Source organism: Durio zibethinus, chromosome 18, assembly GCF_047325235.1.
Source record: "Durio zibethinus cultivar Kanyao isolate XHJ-2024 chromosome 18, ASM4732523v1, whole genome shotgun sequence".
Taxonomy (NCBI): domain Eukaryota; kingdom Viridiplantae; phylum Streptophyta; class Magnoliopsida; order Malvales; family Malvaceae; genus Durio; species Durio zibethinus.
In genome coordinates this window covers 5,041,062-5,055,191 of record NC_143179.1, presented here as the reverse complement: position 1 = coordinate 5,055,191, position 14,130 = coordinate 5,041,062, and the positions used below count along the sequence as shown (strand labels likewise).

At 31.4% G+C, this 14,130-nt stretch overlaps 3 protein-coding genes and 1 pseudogene across 9 annotated transcripts; 2 read left to right on the top strand and 2 right to left on the bottom strand.

Annotated features, from left to right (window-relative positions):
* Window positions 1-1,671: 1,671 nt before the first annotated feature.
* LOC149513631 (ABC transporter B family member 2 pseudogene) lies at window positions 1,672-2,532 on the bottom strand (annotated as a pseudogene).
* Window positions 2,533-2,738: 206 nt separating this feature from the next.
* LOC111300311 (Ribosomal protein L36) lies at window positions 2,739-6,062 on the top strand. Of its 3 annotated transcripts, none has more exons than XM_022895946.2 (3): window positions 2,739-2,896; window positions 3,352-3,511; window positions 5,684-6,062. In XM_022895946.2, exons 2-3 carry the CDS (start codon window positions 3,360-3,362, stop codon window positions 5,832-5,834), a joined length of 303 nt encoding a protein of 100 aa, XP_022751681.1. In that variant the 5' UTR covers window positions 2,739-2,896; window positions 3,352-3,359; the 3' UTR covers window positions 5,835-6,062. The 3 variants fall into 3 exon arrangements, with proteins under 3 accessions (XP_022751681.1, XP_089603196.1, XP_022751682.1); XM_089747070.1 differs by having other exon boundaries at window positions 2,774-2,915; XM_022895947.2 differs by lacking the exon at window positions 2,739-2,896 and adding an exon at window positions 2,898-3,038.
* A 2,053-nt stretch (window positions 6,063-8,115) lies between these two features.
* LOC111299043 (uncharacterized) lies at window positions 8,116-11,283 on the top strand. 5 transcript variants are annotated; one of them, XM_089747067.1, is made up of 5 exons: window positions 8,116-8,446; window positions 9,505-9,761; window positions 9,886-9,991; window positions 10,425-10,455; window positions 10,553-11,283. In XM_089747067.1, exons 1-5 carry the CDS (start codon window positions 8,388-8,390, stop codon window positions 10,604-10,606), a joined length of 507 nt encoding a protein of 168 aa, XP_089603193.1. In that variant the 5' UTR covers window positions 8,116-8,387; the 3' UTR covers window positions 10,607-11,283. The 5 variants fall into 5 exon arrangements, with proteins under 5 accessions (XP_089603193.1, XP_089603195.1, XP_089603192.1 ...); XM_089747066.1 differs by having other exon boundaries at window positions 8,119-8,446; window positions 10,389-10,455; XM_089747068.1 differs by having other exon boundaries at window positions 8,122-8,446; window positions 9,901-9,991.
* Window positions 11,284-11,603: 320 nt separating this feature from the next.
* LOC111299044 (EPIDERMAL PATTERNING FACTOR-like protein 8) lies at window positions 11,604-12,842 on the bottom strand. Its single transcript, XM_022893943.2, has 2 exons — window positions 12,437-12,842; window positions 11,604-12,321 (listed from the first exon to the last, which is right to left on the bottom strand). The coding sequence occupies exons 1-2, from the start codon at window positions 12,525-12,527 to the stop codon at window positions 12,092-12,094; spliced, it is 321 nt and encodes a 106-aa protein (XP_022749678.1). The 5' UTR covers window positions 12,528-12,842; the 3' UTR covers window positions 11,604-12,091.
* Window positions 12,843-14,130: the final 1,288 nt, after the last annotated feature.

The following is a 14,130-nucleotide window of genomic DNA, read 5'->3' as shown; positions in this document are numbered from 1 at the left end:
ATAAATCAATTTAACCGTTCAGATATTGCTTAAGTGAAACGCATTTGCTTTTAGTTTGCCAACAAAATTTTGAGAATCTGTACTTTATTTTTTTTTATCGGAAATTAATTGTAATCCGTAGAGTTAAGAATTCAATATTCTATTAAACTCAAACGGTGATTTTTTTTATAAAATTTTTTAATATTTTATTAGTAAATCATGCTATTATTGACAGAATCTGTGTATCATTACTTTATATGTTAATTGCCGGTTTATCTGGGGATGAGTTTATTATACCATATTCTAGTACCAAATTGTGATTAAAGAAACATTACTTCTTTCTTAGTCTCTGGCCATTGAATTCAAGCAAAACTGATTAAGTCCCTCATTAGGCTGCACCTATGTTGCTATCTATAAATAAGGGTATAAATAAATCAAACATAAATAAAAATAATTATATTCGTAATATATTCATTTAATTAATGAATCATGAAATATTATTTATAATTGTATATAAATTTAAATGAATAAAAATCGAATATATTTACGAATTATTCATTAAACATTTTATTAATTTTTAAAAATGAATTAAATATAACAAAATTTATTTTGTGTATAATCTATTCATTTAATTAATGAATTTTAAAATATTATTTGTAATTATTTATTAAGTTTAATAAATAAACAAAAATTAAATATGTTTACAAATTATTTGTCAAATGATTGTCATAACGTCTAGATCCAGGGATCTATCGCTAGACATTGATTTAAGGAGTCGTCACTAATCTTTTTTATCTATGTGCGATTGGTCACTTAAAAAATCTGTCATTTCAGGGAACACCTAAGTTTAAGGATCCCTAAAAGAATAGGTTAGGGTCTACTAGCTAGAACAGGATCCGAGAGTTCGGTTACTGTGAGGAAGGTTATAGCACCCTCACAACGCCCATCAAGAGATGGTACCAGCTTAATTTTGTGTTATCCAATAAGCTTTAAAAATTTATCAAGTAATTAATTATTAAAAATTATTCTCAATTGACTCTAATACTTTTAGTAAAAAATTAAAAAAATCACCTCACCTCAAAAGTATGCAAGAAAACTACTGTTTCACTTATAGAAGCTCCGTTGTCGGATTATTTAACATTAAAGAAAATTAAAAAGGAAAAAAATAATTGCTTTTGTGTAGGAAAAATTGATACTTTTAACTTTTTCTCAAAAATATTTTTGAAAACTAATATTTAAGGAAAATTGATACTTTCAACTTTTTCTCCAAAAATATTATTTTTTTTAGAAAGCTTATTTTCAAAAAAAATTGATACTTTCAATTTTTTCTCAAAAATCTATTTTTTGAAAGCTTATTTTTAAGAAAAATTAATACTTTTAACTTTTTCTTAAAAATATTTTTTAGAAAATTTATTTTCAAAGAAAATTAAAAATTAATACTTTCAACTTTTTTTCGAGAATATTTTTTTTGAAATTAATATTTTTATTATTAACCAATGTTTTTAAATTACGAAAACATAAAATAAAATGAGTGAATAAATGACATGCTACAACCAAAAAAATCAAAACGGGAAAGAAAATATCTTACCAAAAATTGAGCTTAATCCTGGATCAAAATCAATTTAGACCAATTTTCTGAATCAAGCCTAGATTATTTCTTGAATGGGTTCAGACTAAAAGCTTTGGTTTTGATTAATGAACGGCTCGGTTTAAAGTTTTGGGTGAGCCTGTCTTAGAGCTGGTTTTGCTAACTGTATTCCTCTCTATCATCTCGAATATAGGATAGGCAGCAGTCCTTGCTCGAATAAATGCAGAGATGGCTGGTGCTGCCTGTCGTAATGACAGGCCAGAGATGACAACATTAAGCATGGTAGTGAAAGAATCCCCACCATTTGCAATGTTCTTGTGAACAACTATACTGGTGAACCAAACAAGCAATGCCCAGAAAACGAAAAGTACACAATGTATAGAGCCCAGTCCCAGACCCTTGGTTAAGCCAGCTTTTCTACCATACTTGTATGTGTTCATCAGTGCATCTTTGTATGATTTCACTGCTCTTTCTTCCCCTGCAAATGCTTGGACGGTTCTGACATTCCTAATCACCTCTTCGGCAATTTCACCAGCCTTGACATAGGAGTTTCGAACTCTAGCAATAAGCCCGTGGCAACATAAGCATAAATGCCACCGGCAAGGGCAATCAAAGGAACTATTGACAATGTTACCAGACTGATTTGCCATACTCTAGCAAAGCCAATGCTAAAGCCTGCTATAAATCTGCTTACGTAATGCATGAAATTCCCCACCTTCTCAGAAAGGGCATCTTGAACAACAATAATGTCACTTGTAATTGCAGATATGACTTGTCCAGTTGAAGCTTCGGTGTCAAATAAACTTATATCCTGATTTAGCATAGACTTTAAATACTCATGAAAATTGGGATAAAAATAAATTTAAAATATTTCTTAATTATGGATATAAGGATGGATATAATATAAAAATCCAAAAATAAAAATAAAAAATATTTTATTGTATCCATACCTTATACATTGACATCTCTAATTTCGTTAATCATAATCGATCTCTAACAATCTCAAACGCTAAAAAAAAATGGTGATTCACATTGATATTTTTCGGGCTTTTATCCAAAAAATACTAGAAAGGAGTTGTAAGGGACAAAACCCAATATAATTGGGCCCATATGCAAACCCTTTCGATCAATCGTTTCAATCGAAACCGAACACGATCAGCCCACATCCTACCCTAAAACCCCAAGACTTTCAAGAGAAGAGCATCGCATTTGCTCACCAAGAAAACCAACAAAAACCCAGAGAGAGGTTCTTTCTGCCAAACTTGAATTTTTGGAATCTTCTGGGCTTTTCTGACTGTCTGAACAGTAATATCTCAACATTCGTAGTCGGTATAGTTCTTCACTACTTGTACAAATCTTCCCTTTCTAGTTTTTTTTTTTATTAATTTTCCGTTGCTTGTTTATAAGGATTGAATTTAATTTCATGTGAAAGTTCTTTCGCTTCGTGCGGTTCCCTTGACAATTTTAATTCGTAAATCCTCCTTTGGGTTTTTCATTTTTGTTCTATTTAACAAAAAAGTAATATTCTTGCTTGAGACTCATATCAAATTGCTTGCAATAAAGTTGGTTCCTGGTTTCAGATTTGTTCTTCATTGAATTATTTGTTATTTTCTATGGTTATAAGCTAATTGATTATGTTATGGTTAAGTGTTATTTGGAGAGTTTAATGATATCTTAGCAATGGTTTAATATGTTGGTGTTTTCTATAATTATAACTCAAGTGATTATGTTATGGTTATGTATGATTTGGAGAATTTGATGATACCTTAATTTGGATTATGCAGTGGTAAGTATGAAGGTACGAGCATCAGTGAAAAAGATGTGTGAATTCTGCAGAACTGTTAAGCGCCGTGGACGTGTTTATGTACTCTGCACTGCCAACCCAAAGCATAAGCAACGGCAAGGCCTTTCCACATTTGCTTATGAAGGCATATTGCCTACTAGGTATGGCCCTCCCCTTACAGTTACTTTGTTTTTTGTGTGTTTTTGTCCCTCTTAGTTCACTTTTGGTACGAATTTAGTGGCAGCTTAGATTTTGGACTTTTAATGGCAATTATACTGTGGATAGTATGAAATATGAAACAAAGACTTTATTTGTTGTCTGAAGTGTGATGCTATTGCTTTGTTGCTTTCAATTGTCTTTATATTGTTACTTATTTGGGAAAGGTACCTTCATTTGATTTAGAAAATAAAAGGGTTGTTCTGATAAAATTACCCAAGGAACAAATACACACGATTAGCATGTTTTTGAAAGTACAGGCTGATAACTTATTTTAAGTTTGTTTTGAGAAATTGTTTTCAATATGATTCCGTAATCCTTAATTATGTATAGGTACATGCTTGATCTTTCTCTCTGGTAAAACTTGATCTAAAGCCCTTTAGCTTCTTGTCAAGTTGACGGGGGCCTTGATGTTCAAAGAAAAACTTCCTGGTCATCGTCATTGATGCCATTGATTTTTTGGTGTAAATAGGTTTTTCCATTCTTGTTTCAGTAATCCAACCCCTAAACCTCAAACTCAACAAGTTATATGATGAAAATAACACTTATAATTATGTTACAAGCAAAATGTTAGTGGATTTTTGTGGTTTTTGATTTCTGACTCTCTTTATACGGTCTACTTAGAGGAAGGTGTTATATTTTTATGAGAGTATTTCAGTCTAATGAAAATAATACTCCATAACTATAAGGCTTTATTTTTATGAATTGCTCAATCACTGTTTCTAAACTCTTAGGTAATCAATTTTATAGACCGCCTTTCGATTGGAAGGGATCTTTTCATTGATAATATTTTTTAGTGATATCATTTTTGCAGCTGCTTAATGAAGTATCTGTTAGATCAATGTCGAGTACTTTTGTTTGAATACTTTCAACTTTGAATCTTTTATATGTTTATAGATTATAGATTTTTAAAACCAAAAGGTGTCAGCCATGCTGACCCACACAACTGAAGTTGTTTATCTAACCACTTATCTGCTAAGATTTGAATTATGGATATGGATGGCAACGGGTTGGGTCGGGTTTTTGTTCACCCCGAACTTAATTTGACTATATACATATAATACCCTAACCCGATCTGATTTTTAATTTTTTAATACCTGAACCCGACCCTAAATTAATAAATATTATTTTTTAAATATAAATAGAAAATTAAATAAATATAAATATATAAATATAAAATTAATTAATTAATTAAAAAATAAAATTCTTTTATATATATCAGATCGGATTTGCCTAAAACTTGACCCTGACCCGGCTTCGATTTTCTCCTTCTATCCCCCGACCCGACCCGATACCCAATTTAAACAAAAAAAAGACCCTAAGAGATCGGGTTGGGTCAGAACCTGTCAGATATGGGTCAAACTGCCTTCCCTAATTATAGACTACCTAATGTTGGTTCCATTTATTTGTTGGAAGAAATAATTGACTTGAATCAAACATGTAGTTTATTGAAAATGCTAGTTGAAAGGGGAAAAAAACAAGAAGATACCAGAGAAAAGTTTTGCCTTTCTTAATTTCTTTACATTGTAAAAAGATTTCAACTGAAGGCTCCGACCAGATTGAATCTTTAATTGCACCAAAGGATGTGACTCCCTGATGAATTTGGCAACATTATAATTTGGGTTTTTAACCCTTTGTCTAGCCGATAGCATGGCTTGTTGCTTTGCCTCTATAAGGTCCAAAATTTCTACAGTTAAGAGCTCTTTGCTGCTTATAGATTTAGCTTCTAAACTAAATGAACTCTTAATGAATGCCCAAAGTAGTATGATTGATAGGAGGCCATCTTAACAGTTGAGGACATGCACCAGGGTATCTATCATGGAGACTGATATTATGCTGTACACACATGATCTAGTGAAAATGCACCAAAAACTTTTAAAAAGCTTTTACATTCATCTTATTTTTTTAGTGAGATAGCTGTACTCTTTTTATGCCTCCATGATTAGAGAGTACATGCTTGTAGCTCTGTTGTTACTCTTTTCTAGACAGTTTTGCATTGCCGCTATCCTAGCCTGTACAGTACGTTTGTTTAAGTGTTGAATTTATTGCAAGATTGGACCTTTTCAATTAAGCAGTGGTTTGGAGATTTGGTAATGAGCTTGTTGAATCTTTTCCAGAACGACAGAAACAAATGTCAAGCATGCAATTGTGCCCAGCTACAGCATGCGGCCAGGACTAGCATCCCTTCTTCCCAAAAAGCAAGAGCCTTCATTGATGATTGGATGGAGGGCTAACCTGGCATCTCTCATATTCAAACGTGGAAATTAGGGGAACCAAAAAGGAGATTACAGTTGTGGACTTCATATTCAACTGATGCTGCTGAATCTAAGATTCTATGAATTTTGTTTTGAGTTGCAATTATATTAGTGAACAGTGATGATATATCTGGAACTATCTTTGGTATTTTGTTTCATCATGATGCTGTGCTTATTGTTGCTGTCCTAAAACAGCTGTTGGAACACACATATAAATGAAACTCGGTATCTTTTGATTGTTTTTGGTGCGTGGGCTTGCATTTATGGAACCGGTGCTGCCTTGCGTTATGGAGAAATTGGTGACATTTTATCCTTGCATATGGTTTTGTAACCGTTGTGTTTCTTAGACTCATTTTATCCTTGTTTATCGAAAAATGAAATATAATCAAATGAGAATTTGGGGTTTCTATAAGATAGTCTATGCAATCATCCTTAAAATGTGGCATTTAGTAAATTTGCAGTTTAAATTTCAGTTTTTGTAGTCTTACGATTTCTTTGCACGAAAAAAATCTAATCAAATGAAATATAGAAGTAGTAAAGGCGGTAAGATCTTGGAGCTCTTTTTCCCTTCTCCCCCATGTTCATTTGTTTAAGGAAAGCCAAAGCTCTAACCCTGAATTTTCTTTCCATTTTTATCCTTGGTGGATTTGAGGAGATGCCGAAACCATGCATTGAGCATTGAAGAAGAAATGCACTATTTTTTATGGAGGAGACATTTAAGGATAAAGTCATGCGTAAACACTGAATTTCAAATTTGCCTTTTAAAGGCAAAGAGGAGCCCATTTGATATCTTGTGGATTCGATGGCCAGCAATGTGTTTAGTGCTCGCTTTGACTAACGCGTCAGAGCACTTATTTTGCTCTTCACTCCCATGCTTGGATATTTGGGTTTTACTTAATTAATTCTGGATAATTTTAAAGACTTTTTATATTATTTAATGCTTTCAAGATTTTATTTTTAAAATATTTTGTATAAAAATCAAATTTTAATTAATAAAAAAATGTTCTTATCAATCAATGGCAAATGCAAGTTACAAGGAGGGGTGTATATGTACACTTTTAAACTTAGAAAATAAAAAACATTGTTTGTTTATTTTTCATGGATATTCTTAAAATTTTTTTATTTTTTTTAATAATCGTTTATTCACATATGTTAAAAAATATATTTGATAGTATTAATAATGATGTAATTATATTTTCTTAAAATATGAGAACTTGTTGTGAAATTTTAAAATAATATAACAATGTATTATTTTAAATTTTGTTTATAATATTTTTATATATTATAATAAACACTAAAAAAAAATTCTTAAATCCGTTATTGTTATCAAGTAGATTAATCTTTGTAGGTAAAGTGTTTTTTTTTTTTATAAATAATTTTCAAATATTATTAAATGGATGCATAAGGTTTTTCACATAAAATTTTTAATCAAATGATTTGATGAATACATTCAATGATTTCAACATGTGCTTAGGGGCGGCCAATCTGTGTCCATAAAATATCAATGATTAATACAAAAAAACTTGAAGCGTGCAACCTTCACAATCATATAGAATCAAGTTTTAATCCTAATACCAACACTCAATCTCGTTTTGTAATTTTTTTTGTATTGTCGTTTTCTAGTATTAGCATAAGAATCATTTTTTTTTTTGATAATATCCAAATAAGTACGTGAAGTTTATTAAAAAATAAAATAAAATATTGATTTTTTTGTTATTTTAAATTAAAATTATGAAATTTTATTTTATTATAATTAAACTTTTAATATTATAAAATTTTAATTTTTTGGTAAAATTTTTTTAGTTGAATGATGTAATTTATTTAAAAAAAATATTTAGAATCTTATGTGAATATTATTTTAAAAATTTTATTTTTAAGATTTGATGGATATACCAATAATGAAATAAAATTTTATAACTTTTATTTTCTGTAATAAAAAAGTAAAAGTTTATTTTTATTCTCGAATAAAATTAGAAAATTATTTCAAATAATATTCTTTTTTTAAAAGAATAATATATATTCTCTTTTAATTCGTTTTACACCGCAGACTGAGAAACATCATGTCATTTAATGAAATAATAATTAATCAAATAATAATCGAAATAAAAAACAAGATAACTAAAATAAAGAAAAAGCTATAATTGACTTTACTTTTGACGCATCTTTTCTTACGTTCACTCATTCGTTCGCCCACGTTTTCGCAGGCCAAATCCAAAACCAAGGCGCGTGCATTCCAACTCCCTTGAACTCCTTCGTCTGGTTAGTTAAAAACAGTTGCCCCACCCACACCCATCGAACCATAAATTACTTTCTCAGCTTTCATTTTTTTTTAACTGCCCAATCAAGTAGCAGCAATAACCGCCAGCCCCCTACTATAAAAATAACCCCTACCATCCTAAAATTGGAAAAAAAAAAAAAAAAAAAGACAATTTCAAGTACTCAATTATTCATTTCTGGTAGATTCCTAGGTTTCTATTGAGTTGGGTTTTGAGATTTTGATGTGGATTGTTGTTGGCGCTGGTGGTTATGATGATGGGTGTTGTTTGATAATTTTGCGGGAAAAAGCATGGTGACTGTTAATAATTTGATCAGTACTTGGATCGGTGACCTTCTCTCTTGCATGGGGTAAGTGTTTGATTTCCTTTTCTTTTTCTTAATGATTTGATTGTTTCTTTCTTTTTGGATGTGTTTTGGGCTTTGTTTATTCTTATTAATATGTTAACAAAGGGCGATCTTTATTCGGAGTTAGGACGAAACCCAGTTTTTCTAGGAAAGCATCAAGCGAAAATATTGAAGAAGTTAAAGCACCAATCCTCAAAGATACGTGAGCAAATAGATTTTATTGGGGGGGATGGGGGATTTGATACAATGACATGGCTGTTTATGCACAACGCTTTGCAAGTGTAAACTGCTTGATTGGATGGAACAAAACTTAGAACAAAATCCTGAGTTAACAGACATGTGAATCTGATATGTGGCGGAGAACAAGGGCTCTTGTGTGGAACTGAATATGCTTGTATGGTTTTCTTGGGGGTTTACTATTATCAATTTTTTGCAAGGATCGAACTTTAGTACCATAAGAAGATGGTATATTAAAAAGATTGTTAAAGTGAAATGTAGAAAATAGACAAAAACCCTTAAGTAAAGAAAATCATTATGTACTGCACTTTATGTCTGTGGGAAATTCCCTGCTTTAGCAGCTGGGAAACCAATTATAATACTATGTCTTTATGAAAAGTTTTCGGCTAACGAAGTTTTCCCATTTGTTAGCCGATCTTTCAATTTCGCTGATGGAAATCAGACCTGTAAATGCTAGGTTAGCTGCTTGAGCAGTCCAACAGAAGTAGTTTTATTTGTTTATATTCTTTCCAACTACGACATCATTCTTCTTGGAGATATAGTTGATAAATTGCTTCAACACGTAGTTTACGAAATGTTTCCTTGACGTTAAAGTGGTCCTATGATGACATTGTTGATGCTGTCTAGGCTGTGTAACCATTGAATTTCATTTAAATATTCCTATTCCTGAACAATGGAAACGAAAAAGAGAACATGTAGCTTTCTACCGAATTTTTTTTTATTGAAAATGTTAAAACCTTTTGCTTGGGCTAAGTTGTACAGTAGCTTCTTGGAAGATGTTTTATATCACTGTGTATGGTTTAACACGGTTTTTAACAGAGCAGTGGTTGTTTTGGATGCTGCACTAAACCTACACCAATTATTACTGTTGATGAGCCAGCAAAACGATTGAGAATTCAAGGGCGTATAGTAAGGCAGCCTATCATTTCAGATGATTTTTGGAGCACCAGCACATATGATTTGGAAAACAGTGCTGTTCAATCTCAAAGAAGCTTGTCTTCAATCAGCGCATCGAACCCAACTCTAAGTCAATGCAGTAGCACCGGTGGCGTAGCCAACCCATCTGATTTTGTAAATCAGGGCAAGTTTTATTCATTATATTCTTTATCATGTCCATAAAATATATGAAACCAAGGATAATTGAAATTTTATTCATGATACTATTGTCAACTTTGAGACCCCAAAATTAAATTTTGCAATTCTAGTTTTGTTAATTGCAGGTCTTATCGTCTGGAATCAGACCAGACTCCAATGGATTGGAAGTAGTGGGCCTAGGAATCATACTCAACAAAGTCGACAGCCTAGAATAAGGTGTGTCACTCATTATTTTGACATTCTGTGTTTCAACACGATAGCAGTCATCCTAAAGTATGGAATGCTAGAGAGAGGCTTGACAACTTATATAGGACATGAAAGCTTCTTTCTGAATACATTGCCTCATTCTGTTCCAGATTGTACTCTAATAAAAAATAGAGCTGTATTGCAAAAGCTTTTTGTTGTGACGAATTCAGTGATAAGTGATGGGTATATAATTCTGAGTAGTGAAGACTTGTGCTATGAACACATAAGGTAAAGAATACATGTGTTGAGCTATGAAGAAACCTTAAAGAGGCTGGAGTAATGCCTATAATTGAAAATGAAACGTAATCTTTTAGTAGTTAATGGTCATCCTACTTATGTGTAATATCCTCATGTTACATTACTACAGTTGGAATGCAACTTATGAAAGTTTACTTGGGACCAGGAACCCATTCCCCCGGCCAATTCCTCTTTCAGTAAGTTCCACTCGGCGAGTTGGTGGCTTTAAGTACCTTTTCTTGCCCTGCTTTCAGATGTGCTTTTACTGCCTTCTAACCATGACTTAATTGGCAGGAAATGATTGATTTTCTGGTGGAAGTATGGGAGCAGGAGGGATTGTATGATTGAAGTTAATATCAGAGAAACAAAAACATTCCAGGTTTTTTCTACATATTAACAATTGTTCATCTTTGTAATTTTGAACATTAAGGAGAAGTATACAGCTGTGGGGAAAGGAAGAAACAAAATGATCAAAATACAGTTTCTATTTCATTTGTATAATTTCACAATCCGTGGTCGGTCCACCCAATTCTGTTCTCTGTATTTCTTTTACCTCCACTGTTTTTCATTTTCTTCTTTTTTTGCTATGTTAAACCTTTGTTGAACTTCCATTACGATTTGAAGTGAACATAGAAGCTCGTACTTGGAAGGATTCCTACTGTTAACTTAGAGCAGAAAGGCAGGTTCCATATCAAATAGGAACATAGACAATGGTGTCATCCTCAGGCCTTGCAAGACCTTTCCTCTGGAATTGGCACATTCATGTAACCTAACAAGGTCCAAAGAGAGGATACGGGTTCATGGCATCTGGTGAAAATTCTTTGAACGGACTGTGAAAATCACAATCAACTAAAACTTCTAGAAGACAAACTATGAAGATAATCGAAAATTACATCTCATTTTGCATCAGTCTAGTTTCCAAAATTTTTGTTTGAAATATTTATAATTTTTACTTGTAAATTGTATGCATATATTTTCCGAAAAAATAAAAGAAAATATATTGAAATATATATTTTTATAGTATATATTTAGGTATATCAGTAATATTTTTATAAATATAGTAAGGTGTTCAAAATATATACAACACGATCATATCTAAAAGTGTTTAAATTCATGGCTTGAAAGAGAATATAGGAATTTTCAAAAAAAGAAAAAAATCCAACTTTAGAGCTGCACGAACACAAGGGTAAACATCACTAAGAAGAGTCATTTTCTAAATTTTTATTGTATGAAATAAAAATGATTATTTTTTATTTTATAATAAATAAAATCTTAATGTTACGGAATATTCTGATAAGATCAGACTGACGGAAAGGTGAGTAGAAATGGATATATAAATGTAACAATGATTCTTTGAAATTTCTTATTATAACTCCAATTCCCAGCTGCCGATCCAAAGAAACAGAGGAAAGAAATATAACTCAAAGAATTTAAATAAAATGTTTGTTGACTCTACTGTTTAATAGTTTTGGGAGGTTGAACATTAAATTGAGCTTGGAGCGGACTGATTCACAGAAATGTGGCAAAATGTGTCAATGAAAACGTGAAAAAAACCAGAAAAGAAAAAGTATTGGAGATAATGGAGGCATGCAGTCTTCAACTCTTCCCTTGATTCCCAAGTTGCAAGGCTTTGTTACTCAGCAATAATGAGAGACAGCAAAAGAGGCAATGCATTAGAATTTAGAGCTAAAATTAATGTTTGTGGCACTAGAAGTAGAATCATTAGCAGATACAACATCGACAGACAAAGGGAGAGAGAGAGCAGATTGCCAAGGAAAAGCTTCCTAGTTTATAGGGTTTTGGCTATAATTACATATATACATTAATCTTTGCTCAAGGTTGGAAGAACTTATCACCACATTTGCATTTCCAGGCCAGCAGATAATAGCTTTCATCACCTTGATATGAAGAACTTTGGCCATTTCTATGGTGGGGAGGAGCAACTAAAGCAGCCATGCATGGTCTGCAGCTGAAGCACCTGTTGACACACTTGGGTGGCCTTGAACCCAGAACCATTTTCACTTCCTTGGAACTGTCATTATCTGTTACAGATACTGACCCAACTGCCAAAAAATCCAGGAATAAACGTTACACCACCGATTAACAACACGATAGGATCTTGCAGTTTATTTATGATCAGCGCTTGTTTATAAGCTTTATAGGCGTCCATTTTTTTACCTGATTTGGATGGCAAAAATGTGAAGTATAAGATGAGCAAAACACTGACTGCAATCTTTAGATCAAATGGATGGTTTTTCAATGAAGCCATCAGTCTTGTCTGCTAGGAGAAGTGAAAAGAGAAACTACGAATTGCTGCTGCAGCATGGAGTTTAAGAAGCTTGTTTGTTTCTCGGGGAAGGAATTAGGAAGCAGTTAATATCGATGCAAAGAGTAGGGGATCATGATGAGGTTGCCTGTAAAAAGAAGCATCTCTCATCACTCAAAAAATAAAAGAAAGAACAGAAAAATACAACTCATCTGATCTGATCAGAATTTTGGGGGGGTCCCATAGAATAGCTTTAAAATTTTTGAAATTTCTCCATCAAGAAATAGTTACTCTTGTCTTCATGTTTCAGGGTGAAGTGACTGAAGTTACCCCTTCTTTCATCTTTTGCTAGCTGACTAGTTTTTTTTTTTCACAAATTATTGATTGAAAGACAACATCTATATGAAGACATAATAAAGAGATATTTATACCACCATTTTTCAGTCATCATGCAATTACAAGGTATGACTCAATTTACTTTTATTTTCATGCGAAGATAACACATATAAAAAAATTGTACGAAATAATTATGTCATATTAATATATATCTTTTTATTTAAATTATGTAATTATATTAATAAAAATTAATTATTAATTATATATTATATGAAATAATTAAATAATAATGATTTATATTAACAAAATGATTATTTATTTTATAATAAATAATTTAATTTTTAATAATATAATTATATGACATAATTATAATAAAAATGATATATATTGACATGACGTAATTATTTTGTATAGTTTTTTCACTTAACATATAGGCCCTTCGAGTCCAAGACATAGGAGTTTTAATCTGTATATTAAAAAATTTATACTGACGCAGATTGCCGAAAGGTGGGAAAAATGCATTGACAGCATCCATGTCTTCTAAAATTTGTTTTATTAGAACTTTCCTATGTGCTTGTTCATGTTTGGGTTTTTTTGAAAGACATTGCACCATCATAATAAATCATCACCTCAATCGTACTTTAGTTAATATTTGTTTTAAACATGAAAATCATGTTTTAGCAAAGAATGGCTTGCACATTGGATGTAAATAGAACTGGTCGAATCTGCCTAGCTTCTTAGCGAGACCAAGGGATATCATTTAATTTGCATGGAAAGTGGAAACCAAAATCTATAAAAGCCTATAATTAGAGGTTAAAGTAGATATGATAATTTTATACACAATATAATAATGATAAAAAAATATAAAAATTATATGATTTAAAATTTATAAATATTATATATAAATTTAATAAAAATAAAAAATATAATTTATATTTGATGTATTAAAATAATTTTAATATTTTATACGAAATAAAAAATTATCAGTTTAGCTCAGAGTATTTAAGCTTACGAAACTTTGTATGGCATGGAATAAATTTTTTCTTTCAGGAAAAGTCAGTGTCCCTCAAGACAAATGAAGAAAAAAGGCCGAATAACCTAAGCTATATATACATACAATCGAAGACAAGCGGATGATCCATTGGTAATATGCTACGAGAGTTAAAGATAACAATGGTTTGTTCTTGAGATTTAGTTTTTATTTTTTTTGATATTACATAATATTAAAAAAATTTTAAATTTAAACTGAATTTTATTAATTTGTTTCGGT